At 34.8% G+C, this 14796-nt stretch overlaps 1 protein-coding gene across 18 annotated transcripts in view; it reads left to right on the forward strand.

Annotated features, from left to right (window-relative positions):
- Positions 1-10085, forward strand: part of slc19a1 (solute carrier family 19 member 1) — a 50810-nt gene extending 40725 nt beyond the window's left edge. For all 18 annotated transcript variants that reach the window (XM_073954019.1, XM_073954009.1, XM_073954005.1 and 15 more), the window contains 3 exons: positions 3833-4025; positions 4919-5060; positions 6728-10085. In XM_073954019.1, coding sequence (XP_073810120.1) covers positions 3833-4025; positions 4919-5060; positions 6728-6928 — 536 coding nt within the window. In that variant the 3' untranslated portion in view covers positions 6929-10085. The remainder of the gene's footprint in view (positions 1-3832; positions 4026-4918; positions 5061-6727) is intronic.
- Positions 10086-14796: the final 4711 nt, after the last annotated feature.

Consider the following 14796-nt stretch of genomic DNA (forward strand, 5'->3'; position numbering starts at 1 on the left):
TACCAAGCCGACCAATCACAGAGCTTGCGCTACGCGTTGTTGCAACGTGTAGTTACAATTTTTAAACGTGCACGTCAGCCACGGCGAAGGGCTATGCGTCAGCGCTGTAGCATACGCCGGCGTTTGACGCAGAAGTATAAATCAGCCTTGAGCCCGAAACTGAAAGTGAGACGTGACTTTTAAGGGACCGTTTAATATGAATTATTTAATCATTCTTACTGTTCAGTGAACACAAACTGTCATAGTTTAATAAAGACGCAAACCCCTCACTGCACGACAGCTGCGCACCTTCAGCAAACCTCCTAATGCCTGCAGCACGAAGACTTTATGATTGCTTATGAGCGTTAAAAGTGGCAGATCTTTTCGGCTAAATATTTAACTGCGTGTTGCTGCATATCAAATGACTTCAACGATATAACTAAAGAAATCTTCACTGTGTTGAGCAGGAGCGCTTACTGAACAGTGCAGCGTCGACAACGTAAGCATGCCCAGGCCCGGATGTAGTGTGAGTGTGGGCCGTCAGGGGAGATGGGTACATAGTGTGAGTACGGATTTATTACCTCAGACAAACACAGAGCACTCAAACACTGCAGTGCTTTTTAATTATTTTTATAAATAAGAACTTGTATTATCAGAGCTGCAATGGTTTGTCTGTTTGTCATCCTCTGAGAAAACGGTTGATGGTCGGCTAGTTACGAGAGATGCCAGGGGAGCACGAGCTCAAATCGCTTTGAAAATGGTGAATGAAACCATACGCTCTGGCTTTAACCTTAATTTTAGACTCAGTATGTGAACGAACTCTGGTTGGGTTGCATCATTGCCACCTCAGGTCAGAACAACAACACACTTGAAAATGCTGTGACTAGCAGGAGTGAGGAGATTGTAAATAAAAAAAGATGCTCATGGGATGTCGCCAGAGTTGCTTTTTTTTTGTGCATCACTGCCACTAGCACGTCTGAAAGATTTTTTTAGCGTAGCGGGTAATGTAGTCATTCAACTTCACAATTTGTAATGTTGCTATGTGTAATTGAATAACAATCGTTGTTTTTTTTTATTGAAAGCTCAGATTTGATAATCATTATTTGTTTTGACGGAGTTTGAGGTTTACTGCATCATTATCAGATGTTGATCTAACTTAAAGTTTGCTTTGCTTGTCCAATGTTTACACTTTACCGTTGCGCACACTTTGTAACATTTTTTGATCAAGTTTAAGAGTCTCTTAAACACTTATGTTTATTTTATTATAAGACACGAGATGAGATATTTTTGTTTATATTTTTGTTTTTGACTATTAAAGTAATGTAATGTTAGTAATGTTAGTAAATTAAATTAAAGGGGTTAAATCCTAATAAAAATCCTAATATTCCTAAATGGATTGTAAAAAAATTCAATAATAATTGATATCAAATGATATAAAACATTAAATCGTATTTTTTTTTTTTTGCTGTAATGCCCAGCCATTGCACATGGTCTGTTTGGAGAATGTTTTTGGACCTTTCAGATATCTGAACAAGGTTGGAACCTTACTGTGTATGTATGGAGGATGAGAGAGCTCTCAAATTTCACCTAAAATGTATAAATTTGTATTCTGAAGATGATATATAACATAAAAACTAACCCTTTAACAAAGTTTCATATATTCCCAGTAGTGTGCAGTGCAGCCCTATAAGATTATATTTACAGCCTCAGTGATTATAACTTTTGGCTAGCTAGAGTCTAGCTGGATTGTTTATGGCACAGTGTCTCCTGTTTTTCAGCACTTATATCTAGCTTTAAACTACTGAGACATCTGTGTGCTTTACTAAATTCAAGCACTTCTTTTTGGTTGTTGAATGTGATTTGGAATGTGACTCAAGCAACAAAAAGTCTATTGTGATATCAATTATTGTTTTATCACCAAGCCCTAGCTAAACATTGCTCGCAGACAGCCAATGATGATCATTATGCTAATTGTTATAGATCTACCATATTAGTTATCGGAAGTGAAAATAGAATGGCATATTTCCTTTGTTTCATATATTCTTTTCAATTCATTCTAATAGGAGACAATAGCTTTATTTGTTGTGCACTTTGATCTTTTAAACTTTGCAGACTATCACAAAACCAGCCACATTACACACTGTATGAAAGGGCTGCTTTCCAAAGAAAACATAATAGGAGTATTAAAATAAATGGTTTGTGAACAGTTTGACACTTTTTTATTTAACAAATTAGCTTAATTTATGCAGCATGCATTGCAAATTGAAATCCATCTTTATCTGTGCACATTTGGCACAGTTGACAGGTCACAGTTGTGTTTTTAAAATTAGGATCTTGAAGTCTCCACATTAGTCAATGCCATAATAGAGGTTTACATCATCTATTATGGTTTTCTATTTGGTGGGAACAAGTAAAGTTCATGTTCTCCAACCTTTGAACACCTGCATGATACACACTTGGCAGACACAAAACAGCATTACATGCAAACCAGTATTTCTTATTCCTAGTGCTGAAAAGTTTGTAGTTTTTTCCATATTTACATTTTATATGTTAATATCTGGTAATTCGATATACAGAGATAATGAATATGCATTATACAGATATCATAAGCACTTCAAAATAGAGTGAACATTTATTTGTTATTGAGACTTTTAGAGTGCCTTTTAAGGGTGTATTCAAACTATGTTATCCAAACCGTGCTCAGGCATGTTTCCTGGTTGGTTTGAGAAGTGTGAGGGCTCTGAATCGGGCTCAGGCACGGTTTGTCAATATTTTACATTTTGTGCCAAGTAGCTGTGTAATAATAGGATGCTGCCAAAATAGTCACCTTGATATACTTTATCCTGTTTATTACACAGCTATTTGCCACAAAATAAGCAGGCTTTATTCTGTGATAACTGCCTGAATGTACTTTATCCCATATTTATCATCTTTTTGCAGCTTAAATGGGTTAAAACAATTATGTACTCTATACACGTATACATAATAAAGCAATAGACTAAGCATTTTTTTGGTTATTATACCCATTATCTTTTTTGTAGCTTAGGTCATTATACCTGTAATTTACTTTATTATACCTGTAATCTTTTTGCAGCTTAGGTCAAAATTATAATAATATTGCATATCGTAAAAAAGCTTCTGCAATTAATCACAACAAGAAAATTTGATACCAGCAGAAGCCTATAATCCAACGACCTTTATTAGCTCATTCAAACATGTTTAATCTAAGCCTAATGTCATCAAAAAAAATAAAAATTGCTTACCAGAACTTGGAATTGAGAACCTTGATGTAAACACAGAAGTATAATTTATTTGCCGTTTCCAGAGCTGTTTGCACAATTTTTTACACAAATTTGGGTGTGGTGAGAAATAGGGCTGAACAATATATCGACTGAGCATCCATATCGCAATGTGTGTTTCCGCAATAGTCATGTCACAGGATTAGATTTTTTTTAAACATAAAGATATTATTGTATATAGTTATACAATTATAACCATGTTATTTTATGTCTGATTGTTGTTTTCATATTTAAATACAGTTAGACTCCACAGAAAACCGTAAAGCACTGTTTATTTAATTTTCTTTTGTCATATGATTGTAATTTATTACATTTTATGCAAATGCACTTCATAGCAAGTCACTTCAGTCAATCACCCAAACCAATCTAAATGATTAAAATCTTTTCAAATAGAGCTAAACAAATCATTGGGTGAAATTATATTCATATTACAATATATATCACAGCAAAACAAAACAGTGTCAGAATTTTCCAATATCGTGCAGCTTTAGTGAGGATAGATGTTTGTCTGATAGCATTGCATGATTTTTACAGATACACTTTGTGCTCAATAGGTGCGATCACATCGTTTGCAGCAGGCTATGTAAAAATCCGATGGAATCTTTGGTCTGAATTGGTAATTGGATTGATTACTGCTGCACAAGCTGCTCTACTTCTTCTCATGGGGATGACCGAAGATATCTGGGTTTGCTATGTGGCATATGCTCTGTTCAAAGGCTTCTACCAGTTCCTGGTGCCCATTGCTATGTAAGTTTTCACAAAATATATATATATATATATATATATATATATATATATATATATATATATATATATATATATATATATATATATATATATTGATTAATTATTTGTAATTATCTAAAAAACAGTATGTGTTATCTTAGTAAAACTGGCATTGAACATATTGCATACATTGTTTTGTTTGAAGTGACTACCCCACCAAGAAAAAAATTGTTGTATTTTATTTCTTAACTCCTAATGTCACTAGTTAACACACTCAATGTATTTTTTTTCAACACATCCCAAAATATCTAAAATATCAACCTCTACCAAATGGTTGATATGTCAGTTTATGGTAAAAGTACAGGGCTTATTGCATATACTATGAAAACTCTGAAAATATGAAGTGTAAGAGCAATTTATTTAAATCAATATTCAAAATATAAAATTTTTTTATTAAATCATCTTTATTCTCATTTAACATGTTTTCTTTTTTTTTTTTTAATAAAACCAAAATCAAGTGTTGTAGTGCAACAGGATTGTTTGTTTGATTTTTATTTGTAAACTAACAATGCTGTGTGTAAACCATTATTTTAAACAGTCATTCCTTAAATGACTTTAACAGTTATTATTTAAACAAGTAAAAACAGCTGTTTCTTTGGTCAACCGTTTGGTAGGCCGGTAGTCAAAGGGTTAAAAGGTGGAGATAAGTTTTATGCACCTGCACAAACATTTGGCTTACGTCACAGAGTGTAAGAGCTTGAAGTTTGTTGAATTTTGTCTAGGCCCCTTGGATTGATCTAAAAAAAAAAACACTAGGGAAATGAATCCCTTTAAAGAAAATAATCTTTTTTTTAAACAATCCAGATGCTTAGGTTCTGCAATTTGTCCCTAAATTTTGATATTTTCCTTCTCAGTTTCCAGATTGCGTCCTCTCTCACTAAGGAACTATGCGCTTTAGTGTTTGGCGTAAACACTTTTCTTGGAACAATCCTGAAAGCCATCATCACTATAATTGTAGCAGATAAGAGGGGATTGGCACTGAGTGTTCATTCTCAGGTTTGTAAAATGTTACATTAAAAAATGTTATACTTTAAATTGACCCTTCGCTAAGCCACGCCCAAATACCGCCACCAACCAATCGTGGCTTAGCAACTGTAGCTACGCGCAGGGACTCTGTCAAGCTTTCAAGCGAGTGCAGTGGTGAAATTTTTTTCCCTTTTCAAAACCTAAAACCCAAGAGGAGAAATGCTAGCGTGGATCAAGCTGTGTGAGGGGCGCTAAAGGAGCGGAGCTAAGTTGGTTTTGTTTTAATATTCTTGAAACATTCAGTGAAAGACAGACGTCAATAACTTCATAACATCAGTTTCCCTTTCTGGCTGCTCTTTCTATGAATTATGTAGAAGCACTGTCATGCGTGTTTCCTTGTTGGTTAGTAATGCTATATTTCATTGCACAACAATTAATCTATCAGGCTTTTTGGCTAAAAATAGAGAAATCGCAGTTGAATTAGTTATTATTCGATTATTTTTAAATTCACCTCTCCTGGTGAGCATGAGCTAAGCTGTTGAAGGGTTAGCGTATAAGGCGGCTAGGCTAAGCTAGCTCCAATTTGGATTGAACTATTCTCTAATCGGTGGCCTATTATGTGGTGAATATACCCCTGTAATGCATACTGCAGTCCTTATTTGACTGGCTTTCTCAGATATCTCAACTATTCGCTAAAAATGAAATTATATCCCTGGCAATGTCTGACACCGGTGCTTACACATTGAAAAAGCTATGCCAGGCACGAAAGCTTGACAGGCGTAGCAACAGTAACTAAGGAGGGCAGGGCTTAGCGAAGGGTCCATTCATAACATAACATATGACAGTAATATTTTCATATATTAATAATGGTCTATGTATGAGTGGTTTTAGAGTGATGTTACGTTTCTGTATTTACTAACATGAACAATGTACAATACATAAATTACAGTATTTATTGATGTTTGTTGAAAAAAAAGTTGTTCATTGTTTGTTCATGTTAACTCAAAGTGCATTGACTCATGTTAACAAGCATGAATTAACATTTTAATAATGCATTAGGAAATGTTGAACACTACTAATTACTGCTGACAAATGTTGTTCATTGTTAGGTTATGTTAGAAGATACTAGGCATGGGACGATAACTGTTTTCAAGGTATACCGCGCCAAGAAAAAGTCAAGGTTTTAAAACCGCTTAAATTTTCTATAATACCGTTCCTATAGTAAGTGTACGATTTTTTTTTTATTTATTTATTTTTTTTCCGGACAACAGTTTGTCCAGCAAAAAAAAATTCAAAGATGCCTTTTTAAATCGTAAAGAAATTTATGTTTTTAAAACAAAAGAAGACAGCAGAAGTCAATTAATCTTTTGAATTAAAAATAAATATATTAAAAATTATTATATATATATATATATATATATATATATATATATATATATATATATATATATATTGTTTTCAAAGGGGAAAAAGATTTTGTTTTTAACCCAGACATTAAAAAATATATTTTAGAGCAGTAATCACAATACTGTGATACCGTGAAACCAAGATATTTTTATTTAAGGATATTATACCATCAAAATCTTATATCGGCCCATGCCTAGAAGATACATGAACTAATGAAAAGAGTGAAAAGCAGGACCAATATATTTAGCTATTTTGTTCTAATATGATTTTGTTTTTCCTCTCTCTTGCAGTTTTTTGTTTATTTCTTTTACTTCACCCTGCTGACTGTGATTTATCTGGGCTGTAGTGCATTCATCATCACGTGTCATTATCGCAATCAGAGGGCAGGCGCCGAGAGTACGGAAGAAGCCGTCAGCACTGAACTTAGTCCCATTGCAACAGCTGCTAGTGAAAGCACTACGGTACATAATGGCACCAGCATCAAGACATGAGATTTAAATGAATTGTGCCTACAGATGGAGAAATCTCCATTTCTTAAACTGTTACGTCAAAATCAGATTGTTTTAATATTTACAAGTAATAAGTATGAATAACCTTAGTGTTATTATTTTTAGTGAGGATTAGCACTGAATATAATTTTGTTTTTGATGCAAGGATCAAGGTTGTCATTAGGATGGATTGTCAATAATAGAAAATATAGGCTTGAATTGAAATAATGTGAACAGATCATTTTGTAAGGAATGTTTGGAAGTCAATTATGGCAAGTTTGGCTTTCTGGTATTTCATAGGATTACTTTTTGAAAGGGATAGATCACCCAAAATTGAAACTTTCCCTCCTCGTTTTTTCTTCCTCACAAGGTTTTAAGTCTATCTGGCTTTCTTTTTTTGTTAAAGCCAAAAGAAAATATTTTGAAGGATGATGGTTCCTGGCAACCATCAACTTCTATATTAGGAAAAAATTATGACTATGGAAGTCAGCAGGTTCCAAAACACCTTAAAGGTAATTTTCCCTTAGTGTCACCTTTAGGTTTTCCTTAATATTAAGAGTGTTGCATAAAATAAAAATGAAATGTTACTAAATGGTTTCTATAGACCATTTCTATGTGGTCATGTCATTGGCCCATGAACATTTCCTGCTTGTTATCAAACTTTTTTATAACTGTAACAAGAGACAATTTAATCATAGCTTAATGTTAAAACAGCTATTATAACATTATTTATTAATATGTGGCTCTTTTTAGGTACTTTGAAGCTATAGGAATTCTGAGTTGAATGTCACAGAACACTCATTTCCCTTAAATGTCTTTTTTTCCTCTTAAGTAAACTGCGAAAGTGTTACATGAAGTGCCTTAACTGTTATTTCCCCAAGTCCAGTCTTTTTACAAACACAATTGATGGAAAAACTGATGCTAGAATATGGATTTAATTGTCATGCAAGACGTTAATTATACCTAATTATAGAAAGCTGTTTGCCATTTTGTATTTCTGTACGTTAACATTCATATGCATAGTGACAGTAGACTAGATGAAAGAGCGCTCAGATCACAACTGTCTTCAAATGTGGTGCGAGCGACAAGTTTATTCCAGACAATTTCAGATGCTGTGATGCAAGCACAACAATCACTCTTGTCTAATGTCCCAGGACTTTCACATTGAGTCTTTTTTTTAACGGTCATGTCCTATAGGTTTTCTGTAAAACTGCCACAAGTGTTAAAATATGAGTAGCATGTCCATGGCACAATATCGTTTGCATAATATATTGTAAATATTAATAGTATGTAAACATAACAACAAACCTCTGTCAAAATGGTTTCCCTTATGCCGAGTTCAAACTGCACGATTTTCAAAGTAGTCGTGTCACAGATGTTTTCACACTGTGTTTAAAGCGGATTCACACTGTATGACATAAAAGGAAGAATCGTCGACAATTTTGTCTTGATCCACAAACTACGTCTCTCACAACTAAACACACACGAGAAGTGACATGGAAACAATGTGAGGTCACGTAGTATTGTAGTAAAGTTTGTTATTAACTACATATTTTGTTTACCTGGCTTTTGAAGATAATTAGAAATTTCTCCTCGACTTTTTTTCTTTTTCGACCCATTGTGATATTGCTCAGATGACACATCAAACAGACACAGGTGCTGCTGCCAAATTTCCACTAGTTTTTCCTCCATTACTTGGGTCCAAATAGACAGAAAAGAAGCACTTTTAACTTCTCCTCCAACCTCCCTCTGGCCTGCAGACACCCATACTAGTGGATGCTGCTCTCTTATTGGCTGTGGGTAATCACCAATGTTATTTCAATCAGAACACATTTTACACAGCATCATTTGAATCACAGACAGGTCCAAATATTTAGCATGCCAAATATCTCAGGGTTGTCGGCGACTCCTCTTCAACTCTCTCAGATGCTGTCTTTGATAGCTCATACTATGTGATTGTTACTCACATGAATGAGCACCGATTTGTCTGTGATTTCAGGCATTTATCGGCGATTTCTCAAAACTGGTAAGTCAAAATTGGGGCTAAAATCATGCAGTCTGAACTCTGCATTACCAAACTTTTTAAGGGATTATATGCAACACCCTTAAATAGTTCACTTAGGTAAGGGGAAATTAACTCTTAAGTTTCATTCTTAATTGAAAAACTTAAAGTGCTTATGCAACTGGGCACAGGCTGCCAGCAACCAACATTTTTCAAAATATCTTCTCTTGTGTTTAACAGTAGAAAGAAACTCAAACAAGTTTTGAATAAGTGATGGCAGAATTTGTTTTTTTTTTTCTGTTGGAACTACTCCTTTAAGCATCCTATGATGGATTATTTGCAGCTGAATATACAATTTCTAATACTGTTAACAAACAACAGTTATTTTTAAATTGATCATATTGGCCAAGTAGTTTATTATCCACCTTATTTTTCATATAAGAGCAGGTATGTATGTTTGTAAATTGAATGTGTTTGGCTTGTGTTGTCAATTGATATCAGCTATTTTTGTTTGGCTGTTTAATAGTGCAAACTGGTATTTTTTTACTGTTTTATTTTAAAATATACATGCATAAATGTATTAAACACTCTGGTTTATACAGTAGTTTAAATCGTTTTTCAGTTTCAGCACTTAAAGAATAAAAAGTATTCTAGAAACTTTCTCATCGAGAAATAAGAAATAAGGTGGATAATGTAAATTCTTAAAAGTATTTTGTGGTGTCAGTGCAAGCTGAGTGAGGTTAAAGAGTTGTTGGATTATATTTTGAGTGAGGACCATTTTATTATCAGTTTCATTTACTCCGCTGTACCTTACAGAGGGGTTTCATTCTCCAGGAAAGCAGAGTTAGTATGGAGTGATTCCACAATATTTTAAACGTTTCTAGATTTACACTCCATTCCGTGCATTGCTTGGTGAACATAAAGTTTGATGCTTTTGTTTTATTTTTTTGGAAATATTTTCATTGATGTTGGAAAAAGAAAATCCGTAATTGACCATGTATTGTTGAAAATGTAAGTTACTTTCACATAAATGAGTTTGCGTTTTACAAAGGGCACTTAGTTCTGTATTTGAAAATAATTTCTGTTTTTTTTAATTGTGTGATCACAACATAGGAGCCCCAGACCATGTCTTATTACAAATAAATTGTTAACAATACAGTTTTATTGTCTTTATTATTGAAGTGGAAATATACAGGACTGCTCAAAAGTTTACTTATTCTTTGAGAAATTGTTTAAAAAATGCATGTTATTTCTTTATTTATTAGATACTGTCCTGAGAAAGACATTGTACACAAAAGTTTTTACATATATTTCACTAGACAAAAATATAGCTGAAATTATAAAAAAAAAAAAAAAAAAAACCCTGATAAAGTTTACATAGTTTTTAATACTGTGTGTGGTTTCACTCTGAATTAAGAGTGGGAGTTTCTTGTGTGTTTTAAACAGTTAAACTGTCTGCTTCTCCAGTTTTTTAGCATCCTCTGCAGATATTAACCCTTTTCAGCAGTGACTGTATGATTGTGACATCCATCTTTTACCTCTAAGGATGACTGAGGTACTCAAACATTGTGGTTTAATACTGATTAAATGAAAAATACATACAGTATGTCTTTCAACAGATTAAAAAATTGGACATCTTCATCTTTGTTAAAAGTGTTTATAGCTCTATTTTCTTTTTCATATTTAGATAAACTTGTTGTTTAATTTTGCATGACTTTTACAATGCAAGCACACTGTTCTAATTTCTTTGTTCATGACTTAAAGCTTGGAGTTTTTGTTCAGTCACTGCACAGGAGTTGAAGCTGACCTGAAGATTGGTTCAAACTTAACTGAAACTTAACTGACTAACCTGCTTATCCAGTGTCATGATTTCCCAGACCCCTGGGAACATTCATCCAAACATGAAAACAACATGTTTCACATGACATATATTCAGGGCTTAATTTGTGCCAGAACAAGTAATTTGCAAATTAAGCACTGCATATATTTTCAATCCAGATATTCTGTCAAACCTGACTAAAGAGGAAAATTATTTCACATAAAGGTTAAGAGGTACGTTCAGAGATGACCAAAGTAGAGTCTGCGGGCCAAAGTTGGCCTATGGTAACCGCTGATTTGGCCCACCATCCCATATGAGAAGAGAGGGAGAACGGTGAGAAGGTATTTGGGGTGAATGCTTTTGAAAGAGATTCATTTATTCATTTTCTTTTTGGCTTAGTCCCTTTACTAATCTGGGGTCACCATAGCGGAATGAACCGCCAACTTATTCACCACTTGTTTTACGCAGCGGATGCCCTTTCAGCTGCAACCAATCTCTGGAAAGCATCCTTACACATTTATTCACACTCATACACTGCGGGTAATTTAGCCTACTTAATTCACCTGTACCGCATGTCTTTGGACTGGGGGAGGGGAAACGGAGCACCCGGAGGAAACCCACGCAAACACGAGGAGAACATTCAAACTCCACACAGAAACTGACCCAGCCGAGGCTCGAGCCAGCGACCTTCTTGCTGTGAGGCGATTGTGCTACCCACTTCGGCACCGTGCTGCCTGCTTTGAAATATGCAGTTTTATATGTTGACGTAATCTCTACCGAAACATGACGAGAGGGTGGGCCATAGTGTAGCTCCTCCCCTTTAAAAGAAACAGCCGATAGCGTTTAGTTTTTAATCACTGCTCTGCCAGTGATTGATCTCAAGTGTATCAAATGTAAAGAGTCTTTAAGGGGGCGGGGCATGTCAGATACTAGAGGGCATTTTGGATGGTTATGATTTGATGAGAAACTAGTTTGGGGTGACAGGAAAAAAATTGTTTTTCCATATAGGGGGAAGTGACGAACTACAAGCTTTACATGTTTATATCATTTTTATGTCTTAGCGCAAATTTTGTCGCTGTTTTGTTTTGAGCACACTAGTTTATAGATATCTTAAAAACCAAAAATACTGTTACTGACATCTAAAAAACTTTATTTTAATTTCATAGGACCTTTTAAAATATTTTAAATCTAAGAACTCCATGAATAGCAATGATCATGAGATGTTCGAAGTCCAGAAATAGAACCAAAAAACATTGTCTAAATAATCTGTAACTACAGTGGTTCAACTGTAATCATAAAGAGGCTCCAAGAAGACTTGTGTGAACACAACTTTGTTCACCTATATCTTCTCTTCCACGACAAGCTATGAGGGAGCTCCCTGATTAATCTAAAACAAGTATGACATTGAATGAATGTGTCTGGATTAGAACAACATGTGGGTGAGTGAATAACTGAATTTTCATTTTGGCTTAAACTAATCTTTTAATTTGAGTGTGCATCTTAGGAAACATTTTGAGCTTAACGGTTAAGACAAATCAGATTTTCTGTTTCTTGTGTATTTATGAACCATATAAAGCCTGTTTATAGAAACCGCTGCAAACTCCAGATTAAACGAGTCTTTATTCACCCTTTTATTCAAGAGTACGTGAGTAAAGTCCACCATTTTTGTAACTTTTCCAGTTTTGTTAAGCTTATCTGTGTTTGCAAAAACACTATACCCTTAATGCATCAGGAACCTATTCTGGATTCCTTTTTGTGTGTAATATAGAGTCATTAGTTGTGTTTTTTTATTTATTTTTTTTGCATGGCTGAATTTGTTTAAACTTTGTTTGCACAAAATGACATTATTTTAACCTTATTAATCACAAAGTAATTTCCAATTAAACTAGAAAACACCCCACCCCTCCCCTAAATAACTATAAGTTATATATTATAAATGTTTATGTGCTGGCATGTTGATCACAGAAAGTGATCAAAAGTCTGTCTCAGTGAGTGGTTTATTAATTCAAATGATTTGTTCAAAACAGATGATTCATTTAGAACTGAAGCAAGTAACAGTCCCCTTTATCACTGTCCCAATGTAATCACTAAATCACTGACTCAACTGATATAGTTTTTTTTGTTAAAGTAGTTTGTTTAATTCGTTTTTTTTTAAATGTAAAGATTCCGTACAATAAAATGTTGATATACAATAATAGCTGAATAATAAGAGTGACCTTGAGTCTTAAACACCATTGTTTCTTTGTTTTCATGTAAATCCAATGCAATCTCACTGCAATTTGTAACTTTTTGATTTAGTGGCTAATTCCTATGAATTTGTACGATTTAATTCGTACAGTTTAGTACGATCACCCAATGACGTTTAGGGGTTGGGTTAGGTGCCATGCCTCCTTTTTAAAATACTTTTTCGTACGACTGAACTGGTACGAATTAGCCACTAAACTGACAAACGGTGTAAAATCCCTGAAAAAACAGACCAGTCAGAACAATACACTGACTATGATGTTATATACAGGATAATTAATATGCAAACCCCAGCAGTGACATTGATTGGCTGTTACGTTTCCTATTGAAATTACAGCAATTAAACAGCCACGGACACTAAAAAGTTTACAAGCAGAGTCTAAATCAGCTGATTCATATTTACATAGCATTAAAATGCTGACAGAGGCTCACTTTCAAATGCTCCAGTGCCCAAGGACTTCTAAAAAGTATGACTCTTAAAAGTATGTCTAATTTTTTTTTTTAAATAAACATTTTAAATATGAAAATGTTGCATTTCCTCATGCTTTACCTTGTTTTTTGTCAGAATGGCCCAAGACATGACTGCTGCTCGCTGTCCTTGCTTTCTCCTGCTCTTAAATTCCAAGGTAAATTTGAACTGAATCGAGGGTTTCATGACCTTTAACATCCAAAAACCTTCCAAATAAGGTAAAAAAAACGAGTTTTTATTGTAGGGACAATTTCTAGCTATATCAGTGGTGTTGTAAAACTATTTCTGGAGATGCTTTGTAATTACCTACCTTCTATGTAGAAATCAGACAACAATTGGCTATATGCACAGCAAGTGCTTTTCAGCCACTATTTAACTTCCAGTGAAAGAGTAATGTGACTATTTTAAATTTCATAAGGTTTCTTTTACAGCATTGCTAATGCTATTTAATTAAATGTTATCAGTTAAATAGACTTAAGCATTCATTTACTTAAGCATAAAAAAGGATGAAAGGCCATTTAAACACAATTGCCGTCAGCAAAAGCAGGCAAACAGAATACTGTGCTAATTATTATTTTTTAAACATATTTTACACATGGTTTGGAAAAAAAATATTTAACGCAGAGCTACTTGTCCACACTCAATCAATGGGCCTTGAAACCAATTCTATTAATAATTTATATGGACAGAATTTCAAAGCGCAGCTTTGGGCTGGGGAGGGTCCGGTTCAGGGACCACAGGATTTCATCTCTGTTTTTTGAAGACGATGTTGTTCTGTTGGCTTTATCGAACATGGACCTTCAGCGTGCACTGGAGCGGTTTGCTGCCGAGTGTGACATGGCTGAAATGAGAATCAATGCCTCCAAATCCAAGGCCATTGTGGTCTACCGGAAAAAGGTGGTTTGCCTTCTCCAAGTTGGAGGAAAGTCCTTACCCCAGGTGGAGGAGTTCAAGTATCTTGGGGTTTTGTTCACGAGTGAAGGAAGGATGGAATGTGAGATTGACAGGCGGATTGGTGCAGCGGCAGCAGTAATACGGTGGACGTACCAGTCTGTTGTGGTAAAGAAGGAGCTGAGCCGAAAGGCAAAGCTCTTGATTTACCGGTCGGTCTTTGTTCCTGCTCTCACCTATGGTCCTGAGCTTTGGCTCATGATCAAAAGGACAAGATCACAGATACTAACGGCAGAAATGAGTTTCCTTTAAAGGGTGGTAAGGTGCACCCTTATAGGGTGAGAAGCTTTGAGTAGAGCCAATGCTTCTATCCATCGAGAGAAGTCAACTGAGGTGGCTCGGGCATCTGTTTCGAATGCCTCCTGGACGCCTGTACCTAGGGAGGT

This window comes from Danio rerio, chromosome 6 (genome assembly GCF_049306965.1).
Source record: "Danio rerio strain Tuebingen ecotype United States chromosome 6, GRCz12tu, whole genome shotgun sequence".
NCBI classification, from domain to species: Eukaryota; Metazoa; Chordata; class Actinopteri; order Cypriniformes; family Danionidae; genus Danio; species Danio rerio.